The sequence below is a fragment of the Furipterus horrens genome, unplaced genomic scaffold (genome assembly GCF_987537825.1).
Source record: "Furipterus horrens unplaced genomic scaffold, mFurHor1.1.pri manual_scaffold_4, whole genome shotgun sequence".
NCBI lineage: Eukaryota > Metazoa > Chordata > Mammalia > Chiroptera > Furipteridae > Furipterus > Furipterus horrens.
In genome coordinates, this window is record NW_028327174.1 from 137,692,242 (window position 1) to 137,717,136 (window position 24,895).

The following is a 24,895-nucleotide window of genomic DNA, read 5'->3' on the forward strand; positions in this document are numbered from 1 at the left end:
GAGAAAGTATAAGAGACATTTGGAGATATAAAATATAAATGAGTCTGTCACCTTAAATTCCATGTGTCACTTAAAGATTATTGGGTCTTTGTCCTGAAATCACCTCAGAAGCTACTTTAGAACAATACCTCCAACTTCAAAAGTCAAGTCATGTGCAGATTGACACTACTCAGCTGTGGAATTTACATACAGTGATAAATCTCTCTCTCCAAGAAAAGTCCACTATAACTAACTCTATGAATGCCTAATTCGCAGGGTTTTTATAATGGCAATGAACCAGAAGGAGTCCCTTTCCTGGTTACAGCCGTTCCTTTCAGTGACTCTCTCAGGACCTCTTGCCTTTTCTCCTGAGCCACAGAGTCTCATTTCTGACTGCCTGGCAGCTGCATGTGCTCTAGGTTTGTCAAGCTGAGTGTCCAGACAACTCATCACCTCTCCCTGCACACTGCTGCTTCTCTTGTGATCATTTTTACTGTTCAGAGCACTGCGATCCTCCCATCCACCCAAGCTAGATACGGTGGGACATCTTCACTTTTTCTCTTTCCTGTGTCCCTAGAGGCCCTCGGTTCTTCTAGCTGCAGTGTCTGCCAAGCACCTCTTTCTGTGACCTGATGTGGGCCCTTTTGCAGCCCTCTCCCAACAGGCCTCTCTGTCTGTAGGCATTGCCTCCTGCAATCCAGGCCGCTCTTTGCTGTCATAGCAACTGATAGCCCACTTCCCAACTCAAAAGTCTTCAGTGGCTCCATTATACCCAATGAAACTTCTCAGTCAAGTGCTCTCTGTTCTAAAACTGTCCTTATTTTCCCTCTCACCATCTAGCCAGATATTCTCCTTTCCCCTTCTAAATACCCATAGCACTAACTCTTCTCATCACTTTTTAATTCTGTACTAACTTCTAAATATGAATAAGTTTTCTTTAAACACCAAGTGGCAGAACCCATATTGGTTCTTTACCATATCTCTTAACACATTGCTCTGCACAGAGACAATGAATAAATTTTTACTCAACAGTCATGCCATTGGTGTGCAGACTCAAAAGCAAGCAGTACAACTACCATCCAGAATTAAAGCAAACAAAAACACCATCAAAGAAACTCCCAAATTGCACCTCCCTGTGCACATCTTTAGTTCCCCTGCTTGCCTTTCACTAGCTCTGCCATATGCATGAGGTGGGGCAGTTTGGCAGGTTAGAAAGGCAGCCGGGCAGGTGGAGGCGACTGGATGATCTGAGGCAGAGAAAAGATGGATTAATGGCAGCTGTGTTTCTAGCCTGCTTGGCTTAACTCTGAATCTCTTCCATTGGCTATCTCCCAGAAATAGCCATGACAGTTTTGTAAAAATCATCTCTTCCCTTTCTATTCCATGTGTCTTTCAGATACTACTCTTTTTTGTAACTGTACAACCCAAATTCTCCAGGGCAGTCTCAGGGCTCAGACTCTAGTCAGTTCTTCTTTGCCTTTACCGTGGTACCAAGCAGTGAACTTGGCACAAGTTAGGCATGCAATTAAAAAATGAATGAAATTGTGGGTGGTGCAGGGGGTTCTGGCACAGAACAGAGGAGTTCATAATTTCTTGACAACTCCAGAGCAACAGAAACTGATCTCTTCCTAAGCAACAGTTCAGAAAGGGGCAAGGGAGAAGTTGGAAGAGATACAAGCATTTGCTTTTTCATGAGTGGCAGAGCTCTATCATACCTGTCCCCTTCCTGGTGACTGCTGAGGGCGGAACTCAGAGTTTTGTGGACCACAGATTGAAAACCACTGAAGTAGGTGATCATCTAGAAATCTCTCCTACTCTGTGATTAGGAAAACACTGTGTTATACTTTAATTGAAAACCATTTTCTAGATCTTACACTGAGTTCTTTTTTGGAGAGAACATGGCATAGACCCCATGTGAATTATATGACAATGTCTCACAGCAGGTTTAGGGGGGATTATTGGACATTTGCATACTGGGATTGCAGGAGATGATGATTATATTAATTTTTTATGGTTATTATATGTATTTTAAAAATCTGATAAATGTGGTTTACTTTTATAAAGATATTTCCTAGGGATTTCTGTCTTTTATTGTAAAAATAAGAACTAAAGAACTACCTCTTTAGATCCATAGGTAATTCTAGAGTTTTATCTTTTTCCTTTCATAGGGGAGAAAGCCGATTTCTAGAGTTTAGAAGTTTCTCTGAGGTAACATTAATATTATCATTATCATGATCTTAGTCATAATAGCTGCAGCAACTAACATTTATTGAGTGCTTATGTGTCAGGCACTCTGCTAAGCTCTTTAAATGTATTGTGCCATTTATTCCACATGACAACTCTATGAGGTAAGAACTGTTATTATCTTTGCTTCATAGGATGAAAAAACTGAGGCTTAGTGTGAAGAAATAATTTGCCAAAGGCTGTCCAACTAGTCAGTAGCAGAGCCAGGATCCCAAGCCAGACTGTTTTACTCCAAAGTTCCCTTCCTAACCACCAGGCTGCATCACCATTGGACTAGTTAGGCACCTAGTTAGTGTGTCCAGGTTTTCATTGATACAAGTCCACTACACATCCTGTCTCTTAAAATGCAGATGATTTCTTTAAAGTTGCATCAGGATTCAATTCTGAGATTTTGTTCATGATTTGGTCCCTGGCCAGGATGATTTATACAATTTTCTGTCAAATTAAATATAGCTGGATGAAATAAATCCATTGGAACTCCCAAAGCAATGCTGTGTGGGGCATACAAGTTTGGGCATTTGCTTAGGACTATAGTTCTGGATTCCTTGAGGGCAGGGGGAACCTGAAGGCAGTTTCAGCTAGAAACAGATTTGTTTACTAATGATTGAGACCATGATCGTGTGATGAGTGACAGCTTTTTTCACTTGTCCAACCTTTTTGCCAATTTAAGCCCCCTTTAAAAATATCTGAAAAGGTGGTTCTCTGATTTTCTCACAAATAATATCTGCACAATTACACCCAGACAGGCTAATAGTCTTACCAGTCTCACAGACTGAGATATATAAGGCCAGATGTAGCTTATTTTACATTTAAAGCCACTCTGAAAATACAAGGTGCTTATTAGCTGACATACAACTATGCCTTTTTAGTTGTTGCTGAGGCATAGACATACATTTTGAGAATTTTGGCCACATGATGGACTTTATCCTTTACCCAAGAGGCAAAAATGACACAAACAATTGCACAAGCCTGCAGGCACTGCATTAAAAATAATGTCCCCAGTGTCAGACAGAGCTATGACTGTAGTGTGGCAAGCACAACAGAGAATATTACATATGATTAGATTTCAAGTGTCTTAGCTACTTAGGAAAGGGCTCCTACTATATATAGTATTAAAGTAATGAAGCAGAAAACAAATTAAACATGCAGTGGCTTCCTGATACAAAGTGGGGGGTGGGGTGGTAAGGGGCATGCCTCTGGACTTCTGGGAGTGCCCAAGTTGGCATACCACCAGAACATAGGCTACCCTGTGTATGTAGAGCATATGATGGGATTAGTGGTGTCATAGCTCCAAGTCAACAGTAAAAAACATTCTTAATTTTAGCTGAAAGCCAATAAATTTTAACTTCACTTTCTATTTCTTCCCATTATAAGCATTAGGTTTTGGTTTCTTTTTTGAGACCTTTTTGTCTAGGAAGCAAAGTATTATATTACTTCAGAAAAATGACTGCATAAATGACACCAGCAGAGCAACGAAGCTCTCTTGGGATGGAACTACCAGCTGTCAGGTAGGCTCAATTGCTGGTCTTGTAGTGTAAGGGACTCCAATTCCTGTCTTAGCAAAATGTCAACTCACTCCATGCCACGGACATTCAAGCTTGAATTAAAGTAGTAGAAACCAAGAACACCAAGTCACTGAATTCCAAGTGTCTACTGTATACAGTATGATTTCATCTGTGTTATGAGCTATAGACAATATAAAAAAATACAGCAAAAGCATTAACAGAGTTATCTGTGAGCACTGGGGATTATTAGTGAGTTTACTGTTTTCATCATAGCTTTTTAACTCATCAACATTTTCAAGTTATCATTAAGAATCAATAAAAAGCCATAAAACATAAAAATTATTTTGAAAAGAATAGTCTAGATGCCAATGATCTTTTTATCAATCCACAACCATGGAAGCCAGTGGATGTTGTTGGTGAGTGAATGAGTAAGTGATGTCGTTCATTAATTCAAATATATAATATTTACTTATTTTAAAGCAAATTAATGACAACAGGGAGGCTATTTGGTAAACAGAAAAATTGGATATCAAGGATTATGATTAATGGCTGTCATATCCACTTTGCTTTGGTTATAGACATATAGTAATGAAAAATTCTCATTATCACAGAGAAGTAGTTGCTAATGGTAATAATTTTTACAGCTCACCTTGCAATCTTAGGAAACTTAATTTTTCAATGAAACTGACATAACTGAAGAACTTAATGATGAGAATAAAAAGCATTTACTTTGGTAGTATAACATATTTACAGTTGTTACAACACCTGAAAACAGCTAAAATAAGTTAAAATTAGTTTCACATATTTGAATACATTTTGTGAGTTATTATTTAGATAGTTCAAAATATATAAAAGGAAATTTAACAAAGCAACTCTGTGGAACAACAGGTTCTGTAGGCGCAGTTTGAAAACCACTAATTTAATGCAACAAATACTCTTCTTATTCCCATTTTGTGGGGGAGAAAACTGAAGCCCAGAAGGGTAAAATAATAAACCTAGGGTTACAAACTTAATTATTTAGTGGCCTTTTTGCTGTCTGTGATTCTTCCAATCTTGATAGGGAATAAATGTGGCAATTTGAATGACATTTGTCCTCACATAATATATAGTAGGCCAAAAATCCTAGTCTAATTAATACATGTAAAATGAACAATGTCTCATTGGCTAGATAAAATAAATTTCTTTTGGAATTCAAAAATATGTGACTATTTATACTAAGATTATCTATGCTTTCCCTTTTGTGGGCTTCTAATTTTGGATACAAAGGTATTGGTTTAATATCATTGTGTCACTCCCGATTTTATTATTAGACAGTTTAATCTGTAGTTAGCAAACAGTTCCTTGCCAGTTTAATTCTGCTATGTCTGATGAGAGGGCAGACCTATTCTATAGTGTATTTATCTTCTTTTCTCAGACCATCTTCTTATATTTTCTCTTTGAATTCTAAACGGCTGCTTTGATCCCAGGCATGCAAATGAGTTCAATGAATTTTGCAGCAATTCTGAAGTATCTTAACCTTAGAGTAGCATATCTACATTTCCTAAAGCAGATTCCTCTTAAACTTCTCTTACTGCTAAGTATTAATTTTTACAGCTTTGTTTAATTACTTCTGAAATAAAAAAGCAGCTTCCTGACATGTGCCTCTAACTTATTTTTTCTTTCTCCTTTTCTTTTTTAAATAGCCACCTGTCCCAACATTTATACATGTGCTGTATTAGATGTTTTAAAATAACATAGGATGCAGAAAAGCATACATTTCACAGACAAACTTCTTTCGATAAAAATGGTCTTTTGCTTTTGGATATTAAGAAATAGGCCACAAATACTACTCCAACAGAGAATATAGGTATACTATAAACCAAAAGCCAGAAAAGTTGCATATATTTTTTTCTGATTATAAATACTTTCTTAAGATGGTTAATGTAATGCTTATATTTTACAACTGTCTTCCATGGTCATCTGTTTGTTGAATTTATTATTTTATTTTTTCCAGCAGGGAAAAGTTGTGGAAGGGAATCCCTCATTATTCCTAAAAATACACACATTTTTTGAAAGTCTGTGTAAGACTTTCAAAGTCTCTCTATGGATGAGCCAACCTGTCTAAACTGGGTTAACTATGCCTTTCATGCATTGGTCTTTCTGGTACAGATATGGATAAAAATGCATAAGTAGAATAACTTTAAACTAGGGTTGAATTACATTAGGTATAATTATCTTGGCTAATAATACTTCATACTTTAATATTTCCAAAATAAATACATCTAAGCAAACTTCTGATAGTTCATTCAATTTTTATACCATATACAATTTTAATACATAATTTTCTGGCATTATATGACCTAAATTAATCTGCACCTGAATTATATAATTATAAAATACCCATTCTTTCTGTTTCTTGCATAAAAACCTGTCACTCTGAGTTCACTTGCATGAGTTAGGTATATGAAATAGGTAATTTTATGTCATATGTAGAATTTAGAATTTATGAATGTGAGACAGAGAGAGTACAAGTAAACTTTAAAAAGCAGAAAGCAAAATTTGCATTGCCTACAATTCAAAGATAGAATGATTTTCACTCACACTGCTCATGTAGTATTAACTACTCCAAGTTCTGTTTTATGCATATGTATTTGGTAAACTATGCTTTTAAAAATAATATTGAGGTATTTCTCAGAAATCAAAGGAACTTGGGAAAGAATTATTTGTCTTTTGGATTTCATGATTAGTTTTGTAGGAGAAGTGGTTTCTTATATCCTCTCTCATATATTGGGGATGAGTAAGCCAATAAAAAGATTTCCCAGGAAGTGTTGCAGCTACAAAGGCAAATACTACACTCATGACAAGATTCTTGACTTGCACTACTATGATTACTCATCTGAGATATTTCATTTGTCATTCTGATGTTTGATCCTGCAAATAATTGAGGGCCAATATGGTTACCAGAAAGCAAATATGTGAAAGTGTCTAGTGTCTCTTTAAAGCTCCTTATTAAAAAGGTCTTAAATTTTTTTTTTTTTTGACTGTTGAAAATAAGTCCTGCATTCTCTTTAACAAGGGCTGAGTTTGTTCAAATACAGAACTGTTCTAAGACTGGTTTTGATTCTAGTGGAACAGTATGGAAAATGGGTCAGCTGTGACTCTGAATGGGTCTACTGTGATCATGCCACCCATTAGGGGACAGAGTTGAAATGGAAAGAATCCTAAGAACATTGTGCCATCACATTTGTAAGGTCTATTGGCCTGGACATTGTTAAGGAGAGAAACAAGTAACCATAATGAAAAAATAGAAGAGAAAATGGCTGAGAGTGCTTCACTTGTAGCTTTATGAATGGAAACCTGTAGACCCTGGGAGGGCATCAGACAGCAAGAACAAGAAGCATGGGTACTAATAACACATGGTTAGAAATGGATACTAGACAGCAACATTTACTTATTTTTAATTAAAAACTTAATTTAAGAAGCTTATTTGAAACTTTGTTTATGGTTACAATAGATGAACTGAGAAATTTGACTGACCTGGCTGGACAAGGATCCAAGTTGCACTCTTGAAGTTTAGGCTTGGGTTTGATGTTCTCTGGGTAATAGTGACAGTATTGATCAGCAACCACACGGTTGCTCCGGAGATCATAACATTCAGCCGATGTCAGCTGGTAACCTGTGGTATCAAACCATACAGGTGAGCTTAAAGGCGCATGCCAATATAATGTATTTCTTTATGTTTTTTAGCCATCTCACATTCAGGAAATTCTTCCCCAATGTGCCAGTCATTTTGAGGACAAAAGAAATAAATGGAAAACTCATTTTTATAGGCCTCAAATATTGTTTTACCTCTCAAATCATACTATAGAGGTTGAACTACACAAGAGAATGTCATAATAACTATTTTTATCAATTTGTTTTGTATAATCTAAAAGCCTAAAACAGATTCTGTCTCCCAAAGAGATCATCAGTATTTATTTATTAAACCTCTCATACAAGGATGCAAAATTAACTCTACTGTACATGGGGCACCAGAAAGAAAAACTCCCCAAAATAAATAAATAAACCCCAATTCTGCTCCCCTTGGTCAATGGGGGGCAATGGAATATAGCACATTAAGACCTTAATAGTAGCCATCACGAATCACAAGGTTTCCTACAGATTTAAAAAAAAAAAAAAAAAAGACTCCAACTGTGTAATTTCTGCTTCACCCCAAATCCTTTTTCATTTCTCTTTTTTAGCCAATATTTCTTAGTTACCATGCATAAATTTCCACTTTTTAGAGAATCCCCTTAAAAAAAAGTATTGTTGAGTAATACTTAATTTTATTTATAATGTGATTTATATTTTATACCTGCCTCTTTCTTGTCTTGTGGATTTCTGGTGGGGTGCTGATGAGGACTTAGATTCTTGGGGTGAAAATAAATGTACATAGATTTTTTGAAAAAAAATTAGACTTAAAAAAAAAATCATTCTAACCCTAATTAACACCAAAATATATGTTATCTAGCATGTGGTTGAATATTGTATTGCTAAACTTATGTGTAAGAAAGGCAGATTTAGAGTACTTAAAAGTCTTGCAAACATTTTTAGAAAATCAGATGAAGTTTTATAAACCAGGTTTACTGGCTTGAGGCTGTTTTCTCAGACCACCCACAAAAATTAAATGTTCATTAAAGACCTAAAAAAAGACCTTTCAACAATTTTAGTGTAAAGATGAAAAGCACAAAAAGTTAATGGGTAAGAACACATGTTCCATTTAATTTTTTGCTTTATAAGAAAATAAAAGACCAAAATGATATTTCATACAAGTAAATATATGTTTAGTTTTCAATTATTTTATATTCCGAAGCAAATGAGTTTATGATAAGCTATCCATTTTATAATTTTCCATAAAATAATTTTACTCAAGAACAGAAATTATCAAGTAGTGAGTAAAATGTGAGCACAGTATTAAGTAAATTATTAATTTGATTCTGTGATTTTAAAAAATCCTGATTTGTCAGCATAAAATGTTGCTTTGAAGCTATTCTAGAATATATTAAATCAAAGATTAGGACATAAATTAAATAAATTACCAAAAATGGTCAGATAATTGTGTTTTCTAAAGTTTCCCAAGGTATTTGGAATAGTAATTCTTTACACTTAGCAAAACAGTCAACCAGTTGAATCTGGAACCAGAAACATAAAAAGGAATTTAGAGATAATTTCTTAAAACTGTGGTCCATGAAGGCTGGTCTCTATATCTTCCATCTTCATTCTGAGCAGTATGTATTCCCTTAATTTGGGTTTCCAAGACAGATTTTTTTTTTTTTTTTGAAGAAAGGGTCTGTCAGCTCAAAACATTTGAAAACTGTTTATGGTTCTACTGCTTCCCTTCCATGTGAAGCAAATAAGGCCCAAGGGGGTGGGATATATATGAATCTAACATTAAATTGTCTTATTATATAGCAAGCAAGTTTACTGAAACTACACTCCAACAGCAGCTATATGTGAAACTGGCATAGTGGATGTATTATTGAAGAGCTATTTCTCTCAAAACATTGTTTCCATTTAAAAAGGAAAGAAGAAAAATATATTCTCTGATTTCCCACTTTGAAACCATTTCCTATGCTAGTCATTAATAGGTGAATCAAAATAACATACTTCCATGGAACATAAACGCAGTTGGCTGTTCACTTTTAAATACTATTTTATTGAAATGCTTAAGATGTTGAGAGAACAGTTATTTAATAATCAAGTTAAAAGCATTTGATCGATTTTTGATTAATTCCTTTTAAGCTAAAACTCTCACATTGCTATATAGAACCTCATGTTCAGTGGTTTGTTCACATTACGTGGATGTAGACTACACAGCCACAGAGGAATTACATGTGTTCTTAACTGTTTTACAAAAATTAATGGATAATCATTTGTCTTCATTATGAGGTGTCATCCTTCTTTTTTTCTTGTCAAAATATAATCTAGTGATACCTCTCCATGAAGTTGCAGCCAGAATTTATTTGATATGCTCATTTTTAAAGGAATAGACATACAATTTTATATCCATTAAATTAACAAAACTTAAAAAAAATGATAACCCACAAATACTGGCTCAGATGGGAAATAAAACTAAAATATTTGTAGACTGCTTATTACCCTTCCAGAAAAAATGTTGGTAATATATGCCAATAGCCACAAAAATTCTGAAACTCACTCTTAAGAATTCATTTCAAGGAAATAATTTCAAAGGAGAAAAATACTTAGGTATTAAGTTATTCATTACATTATAATAGAGAATTTTAAGTGAACTAAATGATCTTTTGTAAGGATATGGCTAAATAAATTATGAAATAATTCAAAGAAATTATTATGTAACCTTTAAAAGTATCAAGAGCAGAAAAGACAGGGTGTGAGGGGGCTTTCCAGTAGCACAAAATGCTGCCCACATTAAAGATGTGATGGAGCAGAGGCAGAAATTCATTTGGTGACTTCTCAAGAGAGATGTGTTTTTATGAATAAATAAGGCAAGTGGCATTCTTTTTACTGCATGGATGATGAGGTAGCACTGAAAAATAACTTTCCCCCCTGATAATAAAGTACTTCCTTTAATTAAATTAATCTCTAATCCTTTTCAGACTCATCATGCCATATAGCAGGCCACATACACACTCTTCGCTTGATTCCTGAACAAGTAAGTTCACTTCAACCAGATGGTAGTTTATTCCAGGCCATGCCGTTGCCAAGTTAAAATATTTCTTGTCCTGTCCTCCCATGGAATCAAGGAAAGGGGCAAAGGCTGTTTCCTCCAATGGCACTCCACAGACAGAAAATATTTATGGTGTATCTAGACTGAGGTATCTGCCTTACAGAAGAGCTATAGGATCTGGCCCAATTCGGAAGAAAGGATCTGATCCGCCACAACACTACATTTCTTCTCTGCTGAAGTACTCTACTTTCATAGCAGCCAAGTCTTCCCTCATAGAAGTGCCTCAGACTAAGCGAACAACACGGTTACCTCCTCCACAGGTTGCTGAGCAAGGAAAGAAATCCGTCTCCCTCCATCGGTGGATGATAGGCTGATAGAAGATGAACTGGACTGTGCTGTTAGCAGGCCCTGAGTTGCGGATCTGTAGGAGACAACAGCAAAGTGGAGCAACTGGTGCAACAGGGAGGTGCCCTTTGGGTCCCTAGCAACTTTGAAAGGAAGTGTGATCGTACTGGTGGTCTGTGGCTGTGCTTTGGGAGAGAACTGGCAATGTCACCCACTTTACCACGGCTCCAGCGAATGCTCGTTGCATTAACCGTCACTATCATCACCTTCCTAGTTCTGTTGTGATTCCAGTACAACCTTATCCCAAGCCATGTAGTTCATCACCCTCTTTTACTTCCAACCTCTCTGGTATAACAGGTAAAATTTTGTGGATTTTAAAATGTAGGATCAGAAACAACTTGTTCTAAGAAAATTTTAAATGCTATGTGCTGTAAAAAAATGAAAGATACTGTCTTTCAGTAAGAAAAATAAGAGGTAAAGAATTAAGTGGCTCTTCTCACTCAGAGACATACATGAAGTTGCCTGACAACTTGATGATTTATATATTTGAATGTGCAAAGTTATGGATTGGAATCTTGCTAAAATGCAAATTCCTGGGCTCAAACCCAGACATCCAGGCAATTTGAATGTAGATAGTCCAAGAACCAAACTTCGAAAAACACCAACTTACAGTATGAAATAAAATACATAAAAAAAAAATGTCTTATGGAAATTATAACTCCTTTGTTTTTTTGAAAAGAGAGGATGTGAGGCAATATTTCTTTAATGGTTCTTAAAAATACAGTGCTGAGAGAATATACGCACACCAAAAGAAGGAAAAGGTGCCCAACAAGAGCAATGCCTTGATTTCTTGAAGACAGAATGACATGTGATACAACATTTAGACAGTTGGGCAAGGGCAAAGCCTGGACTATTTATTGTACTAAAGGAAGGTCATGCACAATGGAGAGGACCACCTCTTACTCTAGTGGTTCTCAACCTTCCTAATGCCATGACCCTTTAATACAGTTCCTCATGTTGTGGTGACCCCCAACCATAAAATTATTTTCTTTGCTACTTCATAACTGTAATTTGGCTACTGTTATGAATTGTAATTAAATATCTGATATGCAGGGTGTATTTTCATTGTTACAAATTGAACATAATTAAAGCATAGTGATTAATCACAAAAACGATATGTAATTATATATGTGTTTTCTGATGGTCTTAGGGGACCCCTGTGAAAGGGTCATTCAACCCCCAAAGGGGTCGTGACCCACAGGTTGAGAACTGCTGTCTTACTCCAACTCCATTACAGGAATCAGAGAAGTGTCATCAGCTGAATCATGTGGCCAAAGTCTTTGTTGATGTTTTCAAGCCTTACCATGGTCCCAACTTCCTTTTGTCTAGGATAAAGGGATAGACTCGGCCTTCAGATTCTTTTAAAAAGATAGCCTCATTTTTCTCTTACTGAATTTAACAACTAGACTAAACACCCAGGATGTACCAGATATCAGGGACACCGAAGAAACAGAGGATAGATTCTAACCCCTAGATTGGTGTTTGGAGTTTTGATGAGAATATGGACATATTCCTCAGAAAATCCAGATGAGCTGGGAAGAAGAAAGAAGAAAGAGAGAAAAGCTATAGAATACCTCATATTATGCTGGGGTTCTGACCTATGGTGCATCCAGGTCTTTCCTAATTAGAATAAACAGTGATACAATTCCCTACTTTAAAGCAAAAACAGCTGAAGCAACACAATACCTTTCACAAAAGGGGAGCATGGCATACAGATTAATATTTTTCAGTCCAGTGTGTCAGATATAGGATATCTAATTGCTTGCTTAGGGATGTAGTATTAATCACATTCTTTGGAAAGCTTTTTTTTTTTTTTTCAAAAGCTCACAAAAGCCTATAGCTCTCTAGAGATGTGTGGTTATCATGCTGGAAAGCTATTAGAAGAAGGCTCTCATTTGAACCCAAGCTCCATGAAAAATAAAAGGGCCAGAAAATTTGCTTAGATCCTGAAAGATGAATTGTTTAGCAGGGGTCCCTTTGGGGTTGCCAAAAATCAGACTAAGTCCTAGGAAAGTTGGGGTTGGGGATCAAAATGAGCAGGATATAACATCAAAGTACTTGGAGAAACCTTGTTCCAGAATACTTGTATAGTGTCTGGGCTTGCTGACCCAGTCTTTTTTCAGCTCCCTGTTAGTTACGAGTAAATGTACCTCGTGTTCTAAGAGGAAGCAATGAAAGACAAGGAGACCTGGTGTCAAGAGAGAGGGTAACTAAATACCATATTGAAGGGAAAAAAATCAGCAGCTTAGGAAGAATATTGTTCTTAATGAATTCAATAAAAGTGACATATAAGGACAATAAATGCTGAGACTGTGTGTCCAGATTTGAAAAGAGATTGATAACTGGATTAAACACCTAGGCTGCAGAGGATAACAAGGATTCTGAAGAAACAGGGAACAGGCCCTAACCCCAGATTGGTATTATGTTTACACAGATAACATTCCTGCTTCTCCCTGCTCTGTCATCATCTTCTTCCTTTAATAACAGTTACACCTTCCCCAGTAATCAGCACTAAATACATTCCTTTGTGCAGGGTACATTTTATTTACATTAAATCTAATCTTAAAATTATCCTGTATTATCTTCCACATTTGCATTACAATGAGAGAAACAAGGCTCAGGGAGGTTAAGTGTCTTGGTCAAGGCTACACAGCTGGGGAAAAAACAGAGCTGGGATTTGAATTCAGGTGTGCCTGTCTCTAAAGCTGCCATTCTTTTCATGGTGCCAAGCAATCTTTGTTAGTGCTGTGAAGATATAGGCATTTATCTTTAGCAGTACCCTTGTACCTCTCTTCTCAATATCTTCTTAATTTTCCATTTTAAAGTAGCAGAATGTTTAAAAATAAAAAGAAGAGGCTAACTAATGTAATGTCTAACTTTGATGGCCTAATTATTGCTTACTCAGATGAGCCACTGTGTTCCCTTTTTTGGGCTTTATTAATTCTGGGATGCTGGGACCATTGTTATCATTAGCTCTGAAGCTTCATAAATGCTAAATGCTTAAATATCAGGTCTTAGTAGGAAAGCTTCACTTTGACAGATTAGAATTCTGTTTAAAGAAGCTAAATACCTTTGGCATAGGTAATTTCGATCCCCTTAAGTTAATAAGCAAAAAGAATGTTCTGAATCAAGCTTTTCTTCCTGTAATTAAAATGATTCAGTGTTTCTAATTCAATTTAATGACTTCTCACCCTGAAAGGAAAGGAGACAAAAACCGGTCACTTTCCATAGCAACTGACTGCACTGTCATAACAGAACTGCAGGGCAGTATGAGTATGTATGTGGGTAATGGTTGAGCTTTAAGTCCATGTAAAAATCAAAGCAATTAAAGATATCAAGCACAAAAAGACTCTCAGATGAAGCATGACTAAATGCTATACCTTTTTCTTCTCATTTGGGGAAAGGGCTAGTTGTGAACCTTGGAATGTTCCTTAACTAGGTTCCTTTCTCTCCTCGATGCAGAAATTCCCCCCTCCCCTAGAAAGGTGGGCAGGGGTCTGGTACTCAGAGGTCCTCCCACTCCTCCTTGGCTGCAGTTGAGTTGCTGCTCTGGCCTGAGGACAGAAGGGAGCTGAGGACTGACAGGCTCCCAAGAGCCTCTGAGCTGAGGCCCACAATGGTTTTCAACTCGGTCACACCGGCCTCAGGGCAGCCAGGGATGTCATGACCAGACTGTGCTTGAAAACGGTAGAAATCAATCAATATGCCTGTTCAAAAGGGAATAAACTGGAGAACAGGTGAATCTATTTATTAAATGTCTCAGTCTATTAAATTTGGGGCTGTTCTGGTGGTTGATGGTGATAGCAAATCCTCAAGGAACTGTAAAAATAACTTAAAATGCTTTTATGGGCTTTCAAAATATGCAGCAACCATAAGGTCTTCCTTAGAGCAGTTAAATATTTACAAATACTTAATACTGATATAATTGTTATTTTATTGCCCTTCTCCTCCATATTCTATAAACGTTATGAAGGCAGGTACCATTTATCTTGCTCACAACTATTTCTTCAGCATCATCTACAATGTTTGGCACATAGTAAGTGTTCAAACAATTGCTGAATAAATGCACACATAAATGAACGAACAAATGCATTATACAATGATCACAATCCTTTCAAATACTATTTGTGACAAATTCTTCCAATAATTTTCATCTTTTTATATATATCTACCAGTTTTCTTGAAGATGGTATTGATCATTTCTTGTTGATAAAATTAATAATGCTAATAAAATGTTGCTAAAGTCCATGAAAAAAAGCAGTATTGTTATACACAACCCAACAATACTTCCCACTCTCCTTCATTGATAGTATAGTAATATAGTAGAGTAGAAATGGCTTGTAAAAATGCTAGTTATTATTGGAATGAAACATAAATTCAACTATTTCACTGTTTCAAATACCTGACAATTTCAACAGTTGGAAATACTGACCAAGATTATGGATTATTCAGTAAAAATAATGATAAAAAATTGTTGGCATCTAACTTTACATTTACATTTCTCATAGGGTTTCCCAGTCCTCTTAGAATTCCAGACATCGATATTGGGAGATACAGCAGTTTAGCCCACAAGCCGCTGGCTTAGGGTTGCATGCGAGCTGTTAGTTATGGATTTACTGCCCACAGCCCTTGAGCAGGGCAGTCGGCCAGAGATGCCTCTCTGGAAACAATGGGTATAATGCTGGCTGAGGGAAAAAAAAGTGGAAGTGTTTGTTAGGAAGGAGGTGCCGAGAGGCTGAGCAGACTTGAGTCTATGGGAAGAATGACCTCAGTGTCAGAGGGAAAAGGAGGACAGAAAACAAATGACCAGAGTGGAACCAAGGGAGCTAGGATTGGGCAAAGGTCTGCCACTCTCAACACTGGTTCTCTGATTCTGAATCTTAAAGCTAGCTGTGCAATTGGTAAAACAATTGGTGTAGGGGTACAGAAGGAGTCATCCCAAGATGTTCCTCTATGGTATATGGATTATTTTGAACTAAAGATAACTGAGACCCTGCAGGCTCAAAAGAAACCCTTGTGCTGTGCCACCACTACTTAAAATAATTTAAGTTAGAGGCCATGTCCATAATAAGAGAGTATCAAAGCTAACTGACTTATCTACATGGCAGGAAAAACTATCTGAACATCTGCTCTTTTCATCCTAAAATGACTCTCCTCCCCTCTAAAGCCCCAGGATATGCCATGTATACCTTATTTTAACTTCCTATCTCTGAACCACTCATGTATGTGGGGCCTTTGGCTTTCTCATGTATGTGAAATTCCCATATGTACATGGGATTAAAATTAGTTATTTTCCTTTATTAATCTAATCTGCCTCATGTAGATATAACTATTACACCAGCTGAAGAGAACTAGGAAGGTAGAGGAAAGTTTCTTTCTCCCCCACATAAGAAACCCAATTAGAAATTCAGTATAGACTTCCGGCCAAGATGGAGGCATAGAAAGACACACTGCGTCTCCCTCCACAACTAAGAAGGAATACAACTACCTCAAAACTAGAAACAACAAGAAGTTCCAGAAAACCAAACTGCATGGAAGTCCAACAAACAAAGATATAAAGAAGAAATACTCCTCCAGCCAGGTAGGAGGGGCAGATCTGGGGCGGAGAGGATGCGGTATAGTGGTGGCAATAGTGGCGGCAGTGGCAGGGCGGCAGAAAGCACAGTTACACGTTTTAAAAAGTCAGGAAGGACACCTGGGGAATGTTCCTAGCTCCTCACCAGACTGCGCAGCTCACGGTCCCAGCACCGGGGAAAATCAAGCTTCATTGCTTCTGACTGTGCAGACCAGTGGGGGTTGGTGTGGAGGCAGAAACTGCCGGTCTCAGCAGAGTTCACTTGCTTTAAGGGCCCCCACGGTCCTAGAATGTCCGCAGACCCACCCACTCTGGGAATGATGGCTAGGGCAGCAGCTAGAGAGGTGCCGATCCAGTGCGGAAGTGGGAGAGGTGCCTGGAAAAGGGGTGAGTGATGGGCAGGCAGCATTGTTCCCTCTTGGATCCCTCCCCCACACACAGCGCCACAACCTGGTGAAACAGGTCACCCTGTACTGACGAATCCCTAAGGCTCTGCCCCTTATAACATAACAGGAGCGGCAGCTCTACCTGGGACGCGGAGGCAAACAAACACAGGAGCCTATCAAGATGAGGAGACAGAGAAGTATGGACCAAAGGAGGGAATGGATCAAGGTTCCAGTGGGAGAACTAAGCGACGAGGAGATAGCCAACGTAACAGATGAGGAAATAGACAACCTAACAGATGCAGAATTCAAAAACACTGGTGATAAAGATGCTCACAGGCTTGACAGATATGCTTGAGTATGGCAAACGCGTAAGAGAAGTGAAGGCTATGCTAAGTGAAATGAAGGAAAATCCACACAAAACCAATGGTGAAGGGAAGGAAACTGGGATTCAAATCAATGATTTGGAACATAAGGAAGAAAAAAACAGTCAATCAGTGCAGAATGAGGAAGCAAGAATTGAAAAAAATGAGGAAAACTTCCCAAATTTTGCGAAGGATATGAACATACAGGTCTGGGAAGCACAGAGGGACCTGGGCGAGCTGGACCCAGAGGGGACCACACCAGGATGCATCATGATTGAGATGCCAAAATTGAAAGATAAAGACAGAGTCCTGGGGGCAGCAAGAGAGAGGAGGAGAGTTGCATACTGGGGAGTGCCTATAGGACTATCAGCTGATTTCTCAAAAGAAACTTTGCAGGCGAGAAGGGACTGGCAAGAAGTATTCAATGTGATGAAAAGCAACCAACAACCAAGATTGCTCTATCCAGCAAAGCTATCATTTAGAATGGAAGGGCAGATGAAGTACTTCCCAGACAAGATGAAGCCAAAGCAGTTCATCATCACCAAGCCATTATTATATGAAATGTCAAAGGGACTTACTTAAGAAAAAGAAGATCAAAACTATGAACACTAAAATGACAACAAACTCACAGCTATCAACAACTGAATCTAAAAAATAAAAACAAAATCCAACTAAGCAAACCAGAATAGGAACAGAATCATAGGTATGGGGATCATTTGGAGGGTTATCAGCTGGGATGGCGGAGTGGGAGAAATGAAGAAATGGTGTAGGGACTAAGAAGCATAATTGGTAGGTACAAAATAGACAGGGGGATGTTAAGAATAATATACGAAAGGGTGAAGCCGAAGAACTTAGATACATGACCCATGGAAATGAACTAAGGGGGGGTGGGATTGCTGGAGGGAAGGAGTGTACTGGGCAGAGGGGAACAAAGGGCAAAAAAAATTGGAACTACTGTACTATAACAACATAATCAATAAAATATACTTAAAAAAAAGAAATTCAGTATATTATAATGAACTGAGTTTTAAACTCTTGGACTCCATTAGCACAAAGAAGCATATTTATGGCGGGATTGCTACCTGTAAAAATCGGGTAAAAAAAAGAATCACTATGTATTATATGCTTCTTTTATTTCCTACAGTAATTTAAACTTTTCCTCTCAAAAATGTTGGGCTTACAACAATGATTTTTCCTTTGCATGAGCACAGGTTGACTGGTACGGTGTGGCTGGGAGGAAGGGCAAAACCAACCTGGGCTTAAACATTTGCCAAAGCTCAGCCTCCAGTGGAGAAAAGGATTATTTGAATCCTACCCAAGATTTACGGCTGCCCATCTCACAAAGGCTTTCTTAACCACATTAGCCTGTAGCAAGTATGCATAGCTTTTACTCTGTCCATTTTATTTTAGTAATGCATAATATGCATCACTATTGCAACATTTCCTATCCAGTGTGTTATCTCTTAAATGGCATTATAATCTAGGAAAAGGCAGATGCCATATTTGGGCATGGAATTATGTACAGGGTTATGCTCAAGGATGTCCAGAAAGTAACATGAAAGCATCATCTCTGCCTAACATGCTAAGTGATACCATGGAAACCATGGCATTTGCATTCCCAAGATGATGCTTATCTTTCTAACCAAATTCTCCAACTATAAAAATGTAATGTATTTAGCAAATTATCCTCTGTAGAAAATAACTATTCTCCAGTTATCAGTGCATGAATTATAAATCAGTGTTCTTAGTTCTAATTACACTTATTATTTAATATTCTGCTGTGTATTTCTGCAAATTTGGTGGCTTAGGTTCTCTCATCAGTCAGTTTTCTTTCTCTCTAATATGGCTTTCTTCTTAAATTTTAAACTTGGACACAAACTGAACATGTATAAATATACCTAAGTTGCTTGCACAAGAAGAACTAAGTTGGAAGTTCTAATAAAGAATAAACCATAACTAAAAAAGGCCCTCTTCTCTCTGGGAAAGTCATTATCTTCTATTGGGCCAGCAGCTTCAGAAAGTATGCAAATGGGTTGGTAGGGGAAGGAGATACTAAGCCAGAAAGTCATTCAGCCAATAGCCAGTTGCCCCTTAAAATTAATGTAATGACAGATGTCACAGCCAGTCTGCTTTCACATCCATTTGTCTTACACCTGGAAAGTTGTTTCTGGGTATACAATTTGTAAATTGACCATCTTCAGAGAAGCCGCTTTCTGCCCTTGAGTAGACAGAGTATTGTGGTAAATTGGATGGGAAGTTAAAGCATTTCAGAAAGGCAGTAATTTGGATTTATATGCTTTTATACGAGGTTTGTCCAGAAGGTATCCAGCCATGTAATATCAAAAACAGAGACATTTATTGAAGAAGATACAAGATACAAAAAACACTGGACATAGGACAATGATGCCTCAGTCCCCTTCAAAGTAGGCACCTTGGGACCTCACACAGTTCTCCCAGTTGCCATCAATTGCCCTGTTGTATTTTCCTGAATCTCATCAATGGTCTGAAATCTCTTCCCTTTTAAAGGTGGTTTTAGTTTTGGGAAAAGCCAGAAGTTGCAGGGTGCGAAATCTGGGCTGTACTGGGGCTGAGTCACTTGGGTGATTTGATGTTTCACCAAAAATTCTGCATGAGATGTGATGCATGAGCAGGTGCAGTGTCATGATGAAGCTGCTAATCACCAGTTGCTCATAGCTGTGGCCTTCTGAATCATCCAAATAGTTTCCATGGAGGAATGTTCAAGCTTAACACAAAATCTGATGTAGATTTGTTGCTCCAATTGCTCAGTCATCTTGATTGCAATGACCACACAGTACTCATGTGCACTCAATGGTGTCTACCACCACTATTGACTAGTACAGTGAAGTCGTCATTGTTCACACATGTACATTTCAGTCCACTCTCCTTGGCTGCCAGGTTACATCAATGTCATGCAAACCATTCTCATTATATTAAGAATGGCTAGACTTTTTCTGGACAGACCTTGTACACACTATCTGACTCAATTCCTCACAAAGACTATAGGGAATATTTTATCACCATTTTCCCAAATGATCAAATAGCTCAATGAGGTAAAACAATGTACTGGAAGTTACATATCCAATAAGCAGGAGAACAGACAAAACTCCAGAGAGCTTATCCTTTATACCACTCTGTGTTAGCATTGCCAAAAATGTTCATACAGTCAATGCATGAAGTTTAAATTTTTGGAAGACATGCTTCCCTAGGAAGCAAGATAGTAATTTAGTCTGGTTTTAATGTTTAAAGGAGATTTCAAAACAAAACTTTGGAACCAATGGCAATATATTATGATTCTCACTGTGAAAAAAATTTTCCTTTCATAAAAAAATTAAAGTTTTTCTTCCTTATAAATAAATAAAAATTATATTTTGGCAATAAAATTTCATGAGGATGTTGACAAACAACCATTTCCTATGTATCTCATTCAAAAAGGAAGTCTTTTTTTTTTTTTAAGGTGTAACAACATTTATTCAGCAATAATCACGTGCCCATCAATAAATGCTAGGGTGTACTTTCTTTCTTTCTTTTTTTTTTAACTTTCAAATGAAAACATATTTATTTATTTATTTATTTATTTATTTATTTATTTATTTTTTAAGTATATTTTATTGATTATGTTGTTACAGTAGTTTCAATTTTTTTCCCTTTGCTCTACCCAATACCCCGCTTCCCTCCAGCAATCCCACCCCCCTTAGTTCATGTCCATGGGTCCTGCATATAAGTTCTTTGACTTCACCCTTTCCTACACTATTCGGAAGTCATTTCTTAAATTAATATATTATGCAAAAGAGACTACACTTTAAATGTTACTGAAAATGAATTACAAACTATATGTATTCTTTCTAAGACCTAAATTATAAAAGACAATAAAAAATCAAATAATAATCTTTTATTTTTGGTTATTTCCTAGGGAAAATTAGGGAGAACAAGTTTCTTCATTATGAATCACTGGGACAAAAGTAATTTTCTCCTTTTTCTCTATATCTTCTTAAATAATCTGACTCATTTTCAAGTTTGAATAAACTGATTTTAAAAATTATATAATCAATTTTAGAATAACTTTACATTTATTTGATCTTGATATTTTCTAATGAAACCTTAATTTTCTCTCAGTTGCAATCTGAAGCTAGGTCACCAAACAGGACACATAATGCAAAAATCACTATAATGACAGCTTGTTTCTGAATGAAAATATATACAGGTGGCAAGTATCTGAAAGTATCAAAAACTTCTTTAAAGTTCGTTTGAAAAAAAATTTGTGTATTACATGTAGAAAAACAAAATAGTCTTAGAAGCAACATAGAATACTGAAAAGAGTTCTGGGCCAGAAGTAAAGAGATGTGATTTTGGTCCTGGTTTGTCATCAGGATGAGCTTGGTCCTGTCACTCAACTACCTTAACTTCCCTAAAGCTCAGTTTACTGCAGGTAACAGGAAGATGTCAGCATCTGTCCCACTTCATCAACTGCAATGCAGCTGAAGTCCTTTATTCATCTAACACTTGGTAGTGTTTACTGTTTTCTTATGAAGATATGAAGACAAATACAATCCTGTCCCTGCCCTCAAGGGACACACACTGGGAAGATGTAATGTAAACAGGAATGCTGGGTTGAGTTGCAAAATGCTTCTGGATGGAGAAAATCCTGAAGAACAATGATCAGTTAGTGAAGTGAATGGAAGGAGAAAAGATAAGAGCATTTCAGACAAGGGGCAGAGCATTATGCAAGGTAATTAGCCCTGGGATTGTAAGATGCTGGGGGATCTGTGAGCCAGCCAGTTGGTTGAAACAGGAGAGGAAAAGTCCAAGGTGAGGTTGGAAGGGTAGACAAAGCCCTGATTATTGAGTGTAATATATGCTATGCTCTGGATCTGCATTTCAATCCCAAAGCAATGGGTGGAGGTGAGGGGCAATGAAAACTTACTTTGAAGGAAACATGGGCAATGGATCAGAGGCTGGAAAACTAATTCAGAGCTGATGATATCAGTTTAGGTTAGAAATACAAAGGACTAAAGATGGAGAAGGAAGAATAGTTGTAAAAGATGATATAGAGGTAGAACTGACGAAGTTTACTGTCTAATGAGGGATGTATAGGAGACGGAGAAATTGGTGTGAATCAAAGTTTTCTGACTCAGCTGGGTAAACAGTGTATTATTCCACAAGATAAGAAATAAAGAAAATAAAGTAGGTGTTTGGGGATAGCCAGGCCCAGTTTTGGACACGTTGAGCTCATTGTGTCTGTGGGACATCCAAGCGGTGATGTGTAGAAGGCAGCTGGATATATGAAATACATTCAATAATGCGGTGGCCTATTCACATGTGAATAATATTACTTGAATTCAATTCTATATTTTCAGTATGTGTATTAACTCTTGCAAGGTCCCTAGGGCATAGAGAAATTAGTATAAGTGGTTTATTCAACAGTACGCTAAGGACTTCAAAACATAAAGACATCTCTCAATGTTTTACTGTGCAGGCATACCACATTTTATTGGGCTTTGCTTTATTTTGCTTTACAGGTGTGTTTTTTACAAATTGAAGGCAAGACCCTCCACCAGCAAAAGGATTACAACTTGCTTTATTGCGATACTTATTTTATTGCGGTGGTCTGGATCCAAAACGGCAATGTCTCCGAGGTATGCCTGTATTTGTTTGTTTAACTGAAATTACTTTACTACCTACAGCATCATGTCTATTGTGAGCTCTCTCTGATGGTTTATAGCTTCTCACTCATGTTCATGTGGCTGGCAGGTGGACTGGATTAAAAAAAGCTACCACGCAGATGGAGAGAGAACAGTACTCTGGAACTCTTCTTCCATCCAACCTCACTGCCTATCACATTTTCCTATATGCATTCTTACTTCCAGCTGCCATGGGGTCATCAAGCCTTAGCTTAAATCAAATGTCCTCTGGCTTCAGGTCCCATGATGAAAAATTTATGGAGTCCTGGACACATTATAAGTTTTACAGCTTTACAGCTGAAATCCTTCAGGTCCTTCTGACCTACTGAAGGAAAAAATATGTTTTATTTTATTGTGATTCCCAAATGTTCTTCTAGTGTGTACATTTTTTTCCCTGCAGAATATGTATGCTGCTTCCAGCAATGTGTTTTATATTACCTTGAAGAGTAAGGGAAGCTCTGATAGAAGGAAACAACTTCGTCTTGTTGCCAGTACAAGAGAAAACAGAACTTGAATTGGAAGGAAGCATGACCAAGTCTAGGGATCATTAGTTTGTCTTTCTCTTTGACTGAGGACCTCTTATATGAATTAGTGACTGCATCCTAACTTGTTTGAAAAAAAGTTTTATATCCCCCAACAAATGATATGTTGGCTTTGTGACTGGGGTCCTTTTATTACATTCAATACACACAGTGTTAGGATTTTCCTGGGACTTTGAAAAAAATCATGTGCTCTTGTAAAGTCTAGGATGTAGCTCAACACCCTTGAGTTAAACATCTCTTGGATAATAGGCTTTCCAAATCTATGTCAAATCTTAAAGCCTCTCTTTTCAGAAGATTATAAATAACATGAATTTGGAGGCGGCTTGAAAATAAGGTAACTAAATGGGCTTACCTTAACAATGAAATCTGCTGTGAGTGGTCCAGCCATTTTCAGGACCTCTTTGTCTGGAAATTTCTGGAAGTCCACACTAGAATTGTCCACAAGAAAGGTGCCTGTAGAGCTGAGACTGTTTTCCCCTTTAGCACCCTGGAGGGTTTTGGTTTCCAGATCTACATAATCAAACACATGAAGAGAAGAGAAAGATGTTCCCAGGGCTACAACAGACCTCATGAAAGTACTTTCCATGGAACAGAGTCTAGAACTACTTAAGTAAGGGAGAAGAATTATGCTTTATGGGGCTGACACAATTAAAATTATGATGCAAACAAAATACACAGGCACTTTGGATCACATAGGAGTTTATCCTGCCAATAAAATTATTTTAAAACTCATTATCCAAACATTCAAGGTCCTCTGTAAAAAAACCTTTGATTCCTTGGACCACCTTATCACGATCCTGTTCCTTTGACTAAACCATCTCCCATACATATTTAATTGACTTCAGTCTTTATGGCCCTTGGCCTAGAATACCCTACATGTTTCTTTTTGCTCGGTGAGATACAGGGTGCATGTCCAAATTCCCTTAGTACCTGTGTGACTTTATATTTATGCATTACCTTGTGTTTATTTATATGTTCTGGTTACTTACTGCATGTGTGCTATTGTTCGAAATGAAGAAATATAGTGACTTAAGACAGGGAACTAACTAACTGCCCATTTTAGTTCTCTTTCTTTTAAAAATCATTTTTGGTACTTCATTCAGTATTGTGTACATATATGATATTGCATAAAAGTTTAAGAGAGAAAGGAGAACTTTTGATTCCTAGAACATTCCAATCTTAATTTAGCCAATGACAAAGCCTGTGAAGCATCTTTTATTGTAGGAAGTCAAATGCTAGGAAAAATGGTAATTATGATGCATATTTCAAAGTGGGTGAAATTCTCATGTGATTGAGAGGTAGTTTAGAATAATTGCCCACTGCATAAAGGAAGGTAGATAGGCTAAGTCTAACAAGAATCCTTGGTTTTGGCAGGGTTCTTTAGAAGAAAGATGGAGAGCCCGAGTGAAGCCCTAGGTCTTCTCACCTATATTCAATCAGACTGACTCCCCTCTTATATGTTTTACAGATTGGGATTCTGTGGTTAGGGATAATTTTAAGGCCCCTGGAGGTACTAAAGTGCCTAAAGTAT

At 37.2% G+C, this 24,895-nt stretch overlaps 1 protein-coding gene across 1 annotated transcript in view; it reads right to left on the minus strand.

The window, feature by feature from the left end:
* ADAMTSL1 (ADAMTS like 1) overlaps positions 1-24,895 on the minus strand; it is a 400,901-nt gene that overhangs the window by 215,453 nt on the left and 160,553 nt on the right. The window contains exons 7-9 of the mRNA XM_090274075.1: positions 23,717-23,874; positions 10,705-10,816; positions 7,245-7,383 (exon numbers count right to left, since the gene is read on the minus strand). Coding sequence (XP_090130201.1) covers positions 7,245-7,383; positions 10,705-10,816; positions 23,717-23,874 — 409 coding nt within the window. The remainder of the gene's footprint in view (positions 1-7,244; positions 7,384-10,704; positions 10,817-23,716; positions 23,875-24,895) is intronic.